At 37.4% G+C, this 10,725-nt stretch overlaps 1 protein-coding gene across 1 annotated transcript; it reads left to right on the top strand.

Moving 5' to 3' along the window:
• The first annotated feature begins 303 nt into the window (after positions 1-303).
• LOC120627932 (gustatory receptor for sugar taste 43a-like) lies at positions 304-8,471 on the top strand. The gene is made up of 11 exons (XM_039896058.1): positions 304-344; positions 1,254-1,375; positions 3,118-3,232; positions 3,711-3,904; positions 4,495-4,642; positions 4,774-4,929; positions 5,270-5,410; positions 5,930-6,115; positions 7,060-7,169; positions 7,813-7,974; positions 8,409-8,471. The coding sequence occupies exons 2-11, from the start codon at positions 1,334-1,336 to the stop codon at positions 8,469-8,471; spliced, it is 1,317 nt and encodes a 438-aa protein (XP_039751992.1). The 5' UTR covers positions 304-344; positions 1,254-1,333.
• Positions 8,472-10,725: the final 2,254 nt, after the last annotated feature.

The following is a 10,725-nucleotide window of genomic DNA, read 5'->3' as shown; positions in this document are numbered from 1 at the left end:
GAATCTTCATCACGACGGGACTGCGTAGGTGCGAGATATCAAGTTGGATGTCACGAGCAGAATCTAACTACCAGCTTCCGTATTTATTGCTGGTATTTTAAGAACTGTTTGACATAATACACTTTTAAATTGAGAGGCTGTACGACGCTTTCTTGATTTGCATAATTCTACCACTGCATTGCACACACTTGCTAATTTAAACCGTCTTTACGTTTGAACGGGTAATGTTTTAAATCAGCAAGAATTAGATTCTGCCCTTGTCATCCAACTTGTCATCTTGCACGTCCGCAGTCCCGTCGTTACCACGCTTTATGCAACTGTTTTGAAATATCGACAAATCCCGTGTATGTACCCGTTAAACTATTTTTAAGACATTTTGACTAACCACAAAAATCTTAGTTTAAAATCTTTGGATATAGAAAAGCTTTGGGAAAATCGAGTGATTAAATATATTATTTGGATGTGCAATGAAGGAGAACAATGTTCGGTTGAATGAGTTCTATTAAAAACAGTATTTAGAATGTAAAGACTTCATTTTAACATATCTAAAGTATACAAATCATCATCATTACTTCAACTGATTGGCGTCCATTACTAGACGTAGGTCTTTGTAGGGATTTCCAAAATCCGCGATCCGGGGCCGCTTATTTCCAAACTAAATAAATAATAATATATATTCAATAATATTAAAATACATTTTTTCTATAAAAATAAATAGCACAAAAGTGAATGTCTGTTAATTTTTAGATAATTGTGTCTGTTTAGTTTCGAATTAATATTTTTGGTTTAATGCATCTGTTCATACATCCATCTGATGGGTGTATATCAACGCTGCGTTTACCGGAGCGAGGTCACCAATCCAGCAACTTGGGACCCACGTGTTCTCCGAGCTGTGTACACCGCCCTTTGCCACTTCAGGCTTAGTTCAATGAGTCGCAGACATAATACAGTCCGCAAAGATAACTCCCTCCAATCTGCCATGGAGTATCTGCCCCTAACAGCAGCAAATGAGAAAAAGAGGTACATCGCAACTGGCACCTATGATGAAACTTTTTCCACGCAGAACCGGTCACACGCAACACGCAGTCTCATACGACCCGGCGATAGTAACTTACTAAAAAGGATTGACATAACCGAAAAAATATGAAACGCTCGAAACTGCTCTTGTCCCATAATGCTTCTCTACTTAGGGCTTTTATAAAGACATGTATGAATTTTTTTCAATATTATTATGTTTAAAAATTTATTTTTAGGTGCAGATTCGGGCAAGGTGGACGGTGACACTACCCCGGTCCCGTCCGAGTCTGACCCGGGTACTGAAAGCCGCCAACACATGCACTGTGTTGTGGGCGGGGCCCATGCTTTTATACTCAGGGTAAGTAAAGGGTACAATTCATCAAGTTATTTTACTTAGAATTTGTATAAATGGTTCAACTTCTTCTTTATATTAATATGTGACGGTCCAAGCGGATGGCCAAATTGAATTGAATTGATGGTAAATGAAAAACTATCGCCTATTAACAGAGCAAATCTTCACAGGGCATCCAAGGAACACGTCCGGCAATCTAAAGTGCCGGCCTGTGTCCATAAACAGAAGTGGTTAATGTCTCTGCTTTTTGTGCCTGTAATAACATCGACAACCACGCCCTTCAGATCGGAACACAGCTACTGATGATTCTTGCTAGTATTTCCCCAGAAGAGCTCTGTCACAATAAGCTATACTACTACTACGGCAAAACATTATTTATTCACATTACGTCTCCACGAACAGAGTATTCGAAGGAGAGCTTAGTCGCAGTCCTTAGCGAAAACGAAATAAAATCCTAATAAATGCAATGAGCTTTGATACAATATGTATATAAAAAAAATATATTTTTTTTAAATAAATATACTAAGACAATACACACATCATCTAGCCCCAAAGTAAGCGTAGCTTGTGTTCTTGGGTACTAAGATGACTGATGAATAATTTAATGAATAATATACATAAATACCTATAAAATACAGATAAATACCCAGACACTGAAAAACATTCATGTTCATCACAGAAACATTTTCCAGTTGTGGGCATCGAACCCACGGCCTTGGTCTCAGAAATGCCAATGGGTCACTGCCCACTGCGCCAATCGGCCGTTAAAATCATATGAATGTATGTTTCAGAGATGTTCCTGCATTCACTTTTCATTGCGTGAACTGATTTTAATTATTATATTTTATACGTAAGCTTTTCAAGATTATAAAATAAAAATACTATATATGTACGTAGAAAGTGTAGATAGAATTTGACATGATAGCGAATGACTCTTATTCAATGCAATAGGTTTTTTAAAGGTAATTTTTTGTTTTCAATTCTCAAGCGTTCATACTTAAACAGTACATAAAATAATGGTATATTTATTCTGGTCTGAGCGAACTGAAAAGTGAAGAAAATAGTATGCATACCGCTGTTCGTGTAGAAGCACGATTTATGTTGTTCAACCTGTCTACGAGTATTAATGTTAGGTACTACTGAGTTCAAAATATTGTTTTAGCTTCTTTAAAAAAATAGGTGGCTGTCAATTTTACTTTGCTTATAAAAGACAGTCAAACGTCCTTCAAAACTGATTCCAAGTTTTATGTTTCACTCTGTGCATGTAATTATGGAACAAATCTAGCAAGTACAACTTATATTATAGTTATTATCCTTTATTTCCCTTCGAGATGTCATAATTTGGCATTATAAAATAATAAGCTTTGGTTTTCTATACCATTGAAAGCTTATCTGCCGAGATCCAGATTCAACCAAAAAGGAGACAGATCTTCCGAAATGTAGTCTCTACGCTCTTTCCCCTCCGACATTGTAGCATCCTCAGGAGATGTTGACTTTACAATGAATAAGTTACGTTAGTTAATTTGATATTATTACTCAACTAGGATCGGTACGAAATGTATGTATGTATGTATGTAATTGAAGAAGTTCTAAATTTCACCGTACAAATTTTTCCTTGGTTTTTCAGGTTATAATAGCAAATGAAGGTTAATGTTTCATAATGCAATTCCACAAAATAGCTTCTGGTTCTATACAAAATAGCATTTTAAGTTATTAATGAGTTTTACTAGTTAACTCTTATTTTCTAGATATCCAGCTTTTTTGGCCTCGCACCTCTTCGTTTTGAGTCTCGGAGCACTGGGTTTACAGTTGGAATATCAAATGCTATGTGCATATACAGTTACATACTGGTAACTATATTAGGTAAGTTAAAAAGGATTTTGTATACATAAAAAGCTTAGAAAGACACAAATTACTGATCTTGTACAATTTGGCATGTCATGGATTCACTGCTGGAAATGGCTTCTCTTACAAATATAAAACATAGATATCAACCCAATCCCTAACAGCACTTATCCTGGCCCAGGAGTCTAACCTAAGAATATAATTATTAAAGAAAAATTACATAGAAATTGGTATGGAGCAATGAAGACGACAAATTGTATAATTACGTTATGATCTGCTTATCGATCGTACTTTGCATTTTTCGATTATAATTCAAATACCTCTATAATTTTGTAAGAGATGAGTTGATGTTAGATTTCATAAGCTGGGCACCGGAATTCTCTTTCATTGAAGAACTATCTACCGCTTTACTAACTCATGATTATTTAGAGATTTCTTAAACAACATTTCTCTATCCCGGAATAATAAATAAAACGCAATGCTTATTTAATTCCAGTGATCTGCACAATATTCGGCCTGGTGGCGGAGATCAACGTGGGCGTAGATCTGTCAGTGCGTATGTCTTCGCGGATGTCCCAATTCGTTGGCACTTGCGATGTACTGGTTGTCGTTTTGACAGCTGGCGCTGGAGTCTATGGCGCTCCAAAGCGGATGAGGAATATGTTGAAGTTTATGGAAAGTGTTGCTTCAGTGAGTATAATATATAGCGCAAACGGCTAAGACTCCTCTCAGCCTGTTGCCAACACACTATTTACTTTTTTTTTTGTATTATTTCTCTGCAGTGTTTAAAAAAAAGTGTATCCATTCATTCATCCATCCTCCTTATTCTACCAAAAGTTCGGTTCATCCTGTCGTATTCCATATAAGCTTTCACCTAGCATATCATCCTAGTGGAGATTGATTTGAATCCTTTAAATATCTTAACAACAAGTCCTGCGCGAAGCAAACACTGCCGTACCATCCTTTAGAGCACCTGGTTTTGTAGCCTTGTATACCTTTCAACAGCCAAGTCACACAACATTAACTTTAATAATAAAGAAGTCGCAGAACTTTCCACTTGGCACGTTTTTAACTTCATTTCATTACTTTTTAGAGATAAACAAGCAGCTCCATCGAGACTTGGCTAGTTTTTAACAGAATGTTTTTGGCAGGATATTTCTTTTCTTACTTACATACGTAATCCCAAAACGAACGTTGAATGAGAAAAAGAACTTTCTCGAATAAACCCGAATAAATCGTATGATACCATTTCTCAGCCTTGACAGTTGACATTTTTGTAGGTAGACACCAGCATCGGAGCGCAATACTCGCTTGTGACTGAGAGGAAGCTTTGCGCCGTTTTGATCGCGATCTTGCTTTTCTTCTCCGTGCTAATCGCCGATGACTTCTGTTTCTACGCGCTGCAAGCCAAAAGAATTGACAGACAATGTAAGTGTTGAGTAAAGCTAAGACCTTCGGACACCATATCGAATCTTTTGAAACCTAATTGTTGGATTCAAGCAGACGTAAGGGAACATACAAATCTCATATTACATAACTCAATATGACTATCCTTCCAGGGGATATAGTGACAAACTACATCGGCTTCTATCTCCTGTGGTACGTCGTTATGATCCTGGAGCTGCAGTTCGCGTTCACTGCACTGTCAGTGCGTGCGAGGTTCCAGGCAGTCAACGGTGCCTTGGCTCTGACCGCCAAGCACATATCCATCCCACGTAGGTATACTTTTACTTGAGGTTAGAGGTCTAGTTAAGAAAGTTGACGGTGTAATCCGGAGAGACCATGGAAAGCACTTTAAGCCATCGATCCCGATTATTGTCACGAACATGTGATATTAATCGTTTAAACCCACATACTGCATCTGGCGCATGCAATCTTGTAAGTCTATACTCTGAATCCGTCTTCCGGCAAAATAAGGAACATCGCTCGAACCCGCCCGAATTAAGCACTGGGTCTGAATCCCTCTCATCTATAATCGAGGATGCATATTTCCAGCAGTTGAAAGCTAATAGTTAGTTTTAAAATAATAAAATATAACCTGTTTCTTACTTTCAGTGGAGAAAGTCAAAGACCCGACTTCACTAAATATCTTCGCTATACGAGTAGCAGCTGAGTCTCGAAGGTGTGCTAATAACGTAAGCTTATTAGTGGACACTTTGCCGGGAAAAGAAAATGCAGTTATTATACGAAAAGCAGGTAAAATATATCAATAAAACGTACTATTCTGCTTTGACCGCCGTGCTGCCGACATGTGCTGTTTTGGAACGGTTGTATTTTATAACCACCAAGCTTTGCTTTGCCAGAACGGTGGGAAGGGCTAACGGTCGACGTTCGGCTTAGGTTGGTTTTTGGACATCTGCACGTCTGGACTGTTGGTGGGTTTTTGGTCTAGATTAGGGTCCGAACACCCCCGTGACAATGGAAATAACCATGTCCAGATGGCGTCAGAACTCGGGGAACGCATGTACAGTCTTAGTCCTAAGCCGGCCGGTCTAAGCTAGACTGTACAACGGTACCGCACTATCCTTTTGTGGTACATAATGTTATCCTTACTTGTTTGTTTGTTCGTTCTCGATAACGCCCACACTAAGAAACTAATCAACTAGATTTTTGACAGTGAGTAATACTTTACATTGGCTATTTTTAAACCCGGGAACGAACAAAGCTGATGAGGATCGCAAACAACGTATAGTAAAATTATAAAAATGATTCCAGTAAGCGGTGAACCAAAACTTGTGGTGCCGCCATGTGAGGCGATCAGGCGACTGGCGTGCCTACACGGCGCCTTGTGCAACGTGGTGCACCGTATAGGCAACAGCTACGGTCTGCCTCTCATAGTAATCCTCATATCTACGTTGCTGCACTTAATTGTGACGCCGTACTTCTTGATTATGGAGATAAGTAAGTAAGTTGGCAATTAGTAGGGTATTTTGCACTTCTACATCATTATCACGGATCAACGGATGTCTATAGGTTATATGGGGATTGCCAAACACTCCACTCGTCTTTTGCCGCTCGTTTGCACCGGCTCTTTATGACTGAAGGATAGTTCCTATTTGTTTTATAGAGTATCACGTCACTTATTATGGTCCATAGTACTATATACTAGCATTCTACTCAAACTAATCAGTGACAAAAGTGTACTATACTGGAATACCAATATTCCTAAAATGTTCCAAATTCTATTATTTGTAATCCGTAACATTGTTTTTCAACAAATAAGAAGCTAATGTTTTATTTAGTCCGCTAGCATTATTTATTCACAGAACAAAAATAATAAATTTACAACAATTGAGCCTGTAAAAGAAAAATCGGTTAATGTAAGCATATCCCCGTGTTCAGACGCGGCTCTATATATATAAGGGCTACACGCAACATGAGTCGAACCAAATCAAAGAATAATTGTATATGAAAATGTACCCACCATACCAGGCATCTATGTACATGGTACCTACCATAGCAGGTAAGGTGGAGGCCTACTTATTACTATAAGCCGATTCGAAGATGAACCGAAAGTTCTGATGATCCGGAATAATATCATGCATATAATCAGGAAATTAACTAACCGTTCGAAGCGATTGCAACCTTACCCTCTTCAACCGAAAGATGGCTGTTACTCCAGCTATAAAAATATTTATAAGGAGAGATGCAAAACAACTCTTCACGATATAACAAGTCTGTCTTCATGTTTGAAAAAAAAGTGCTGTGCCGATACCACATAAAGTGCTTTTTTTATTTATTTTTCAAGGGTCAAGTAGACTTTTTTTTTATTTATTTTTTCTCTTCTATCTTTACAGAGATTAGCCAATGTCAAGTAGACTTTAGGATAAATAATCTTGTTGCAGTCGTATCGGCACATCGTATACACTTCCTGGTGCTTCAATTCCTTTGGTGCGTCACACACGTATTACGCATGTTCGTTGTAGTGGAACCATGTCATTACACCATCACTGAAGTAAGTTCTCGATCAAATTGTACATTTTGTTTTTTTATTAATGGTTGACCTTTATCTAAAATTTCTCGTTGTAACCAAGAAACATTAAACGTTACATTAAATGTATCCCATCTAAGACAGACAAATTTGCAGACAAATTTGCAATGCAAATTGCATAGATACTATAAGGTTTCAATGCAAAAGTTATAAAATGATTTTCAGAGTTTACAGAAAGTAAACGTTATACTCTTAATTAATAGTACTTACTATAATATTTAATGATAAATTCAAAAAAAAATACTGCTCTGGCATGCTCTCGCAATTATTTATCCCGCGTTCTAAACTGGTGCATGTGTTTTTAACATTTGAATACCATTTTGTGTCTGTTAATAACGTCACAAACATACCTACGCTAATCGAAGCACATTCTAAATTCTAGAATTTTTTACTTAGTAGAAGGAGTCAGTTTTGAATTTACGTCACTTAAATAACTGCGGTTAATTAATTCAATACATTAGAAAATCAGAGGTGGTATTTAATTTCTTATTTGTAATATCTTCTAGAGTACGCTGCATTTTTTGGAGTTATAAATTTGCAACTAAGAAGCGTTTCAGCATTTTTACGTAATATTTTTTTAATAAAATCTATGTTTTATCTATACTAGGGGAAAAGAACCGAGGGGCTGGTGTGTCGGTTAATGACGTCAACGCCATCTACCGGGATGCTACCTTCACGGCTGGAACTGTTCTCGAGACAACTGATGCTACAGTCCGTCAGCTATACTCCAATGGGGATGTGTACCTTGGATCGACCGCTAGTTGCCTCTGTAAGTTACATATCCGACAAAATTAGTTTTCTTATTTTAATAAATAGATGGCAAGTAAGTAAGCAGGTCACCGCGCACCTTACATCTGCATTGCTAGTGGAAAGCTGCCAATGAACTGCAAATTCCAGCTTTAAAATTTTTTTTATATCTGTCTTTAGCTTTTAATATATATTTTTATGTATATTTTAATAAGTGTGCCATATTTTTTTTAATTCTTTTGCACACAAATCTCCTAAACTAAATAGGCAATTCTAAAAGTAATTCGTTATTCATAAAAATTTCTGGCACTATTTTTAGACCTAAATCGCTTAATAATTCTAAATTAAAAGAGATTTCTATAAAACAGAATTTAAACTAAACACATGTCGATTAGCTGCGAAATTTAATCTCTAAATATTACTTATAATATGTAATTCATTATTTCTCATTTTTAGGTCCTGGGTGCAGTGACCACTTATTTGGTAATATTGATACAGTTTCAAAGATACGGCGAGTAAATAATGATATTTATTTTTAGTATATTATGTATAAATGTTAGAAATATAATTTAGTAACTTAGGTACCTAACCTAATAAAATATATAATATGCAGTCGTGTCTACTATTATTTAAAATTTCCTTAAAACACAGGTTAAACAAGTCTGATAAGTTTAACGACTATAAGGAATCGTAATTTTTCAAAGAAAGAACTCTTATAAAGCTGAAATATAGAAGCGCGTACCATAAGCTAAATAAGAGTTTTAAAAGGGTATTCAACTCTTTACGTGCTATTGAAATAGCTTAAGGTGACTACAGATTTGCTTAGTTATGACGATATTTATTTACTGCTTTCTATTGGATAGAAGCAGGCGTTACTTTGCGGAAATCCATGATATATTATTAAAATCAAGTTTAATTTGCTATACTCCGTGAAAAGCAGGAGAATCTGTGTGGTATAATTTATAATTTCTTCAATCCTTATACTCCACACCAAACAGATCTTCGGCAATGTAGAGTACATTGATCTGTTTGGTGTGCACGTTTCGCTCCGAAACCGGAGCATCCTCAGGAGATGTTGACTTTACAATGAATAATTGCTACTTTAAATTGATTTTCTTATACTGATTTCTAATCTGTCTATTTATTTCTATTTATTTGATCATTGTATTAACTACTCGTATATGTCTCATAAAAAGGTTCAGGGGCACTCAGCGGCCGATAGAGAGAGCTTTGCTAGGAGTATCTTATCAGGAATGGGGAGATTCGTAGAAGAACCATAGTTACCGACATGGCTCAAAGAACCCATGGACGTTGGGGACCCAAGCTGCTCGAATGGCGACCTCGGACCTCCTACGCGGTTGACAGATGACATCATTGGTTAAAGATTGGTTGAATAGTTAAAGGTGTGCTTTTGATTTAAATCACATTGTTGGCATGTTTTATTTTGGGTGACTGAAGTTGACAATAACCGAAAGCGCTCGGTGCGAACAGTCTGTTTCGCCTTTTTTCTTAGTGACGAAGTACAGGTCCTTTCATGTAACTTTCCATTCGGCCGGTTCAGAACCCTGAAAGAAGTGTGAACCGGTCTGTGATTAGCCAGTCAGGTGTGCCTAACTCGGGGACTGATGGACTTAGCTACTTAGTCTGCTACTGTCACTAATAAAACACTCCTTTTGTTTTGCCAACCAAGAATCTAAGCTGGTCCTAAGCGGCACAAGACCGTGGTATTTGTAACTATTTGTATTTGAAACCCCTTCAAAAGACCTATTTCCAGCAGTGAACGTCCATTGGTTGACATGATCAAATCATCAATGATGATGGTTTGATTGATAAAATACATCGGAATTCAGATTCTCACTATTTTAGAACGTTAATTTCAGTCGTTTTAACGATCGATGAATTAAAATAGAACTGTGGTAGACATCACCTGTCACTTATTTATTTATCAATCGAAAAACGCTCCACAGTGGTGCTCATCTGTTGATTGCTTACATCATTTACTTCATTGTGTTTAATCACACGTTTCGGTCGACAAAAATAGGCTAAATCTGTAGGCACAGTCTCACCGTTGACGATAAAAGAGAAACATAAGTAGAGCTGGAAACTATGATTTGGGAAGCTGCTAAAAGAAAGTGTTGTTAGAGTTATGGTTGTAAGCAAGTATCTGAGTTCTACAGACGAAATATTAATCTATACCAAACTCTCTCTGGGAGACTTCTAACCGCCCAGTGTGCACCGCTGCGACAAACTAGAGGAGAGAGAGTTCTCGCCGGCACTGTGAACTTTTAACGATTATTTTTGCAGCAGTAGACATTTTTTTGACAGAGCTTGTCCGGAGAAGTACTACTGTAATGAAGCAGCATCGTTGTATTCTGGTCTTAAAACCGTAGTTGCCGATGGTATTACAGGCACATACAGGCTTAAACACCTACGCCTCAGATTGATGCAACATGCCACATGTTGCAGGACGAGTTCCTTGCATGATCTGTTAGTGATGCCTTGTTTAGTTGCTGGTTTTCCACTAACCATAGGTTGGCCATCTGCTTGGTCCCTCAACTATCATAAAGAAATATATGATATCATCATCATTAACACCATCGACAGCCACAGTGACTGCTGGGCGTCTAGGATACTTCCTCTGTCATAAGAAAGAAGACTTTCAAACATCGACTCACCTGGGTTGGACTCGTAACAATTTATTATAGTAAGATTCTAATGACAATAACGGCACGCGGTAGATCACTGATGAGATGGATGGACAAAGGGAAGGCCG

This window comes from Pararge aegeria, chromosome 12, assembly GCF_905163445.1.
Source record: "Pararge aegeria chromosome 12, ilParAegt1.1, whole genome shotgun sequence".
Lineage (NCBI taxonomy): Eukaryota > Metazoa > Arthropoda > Insecta > Lepidoptera > Nymphalidae > Pararge > Pararge aegeria.
The sequence above is the reverse complement of the archived record's forward strand: the minus strand, read 5'-3'. Positions and strand labels throughout refer to the sequence as shown.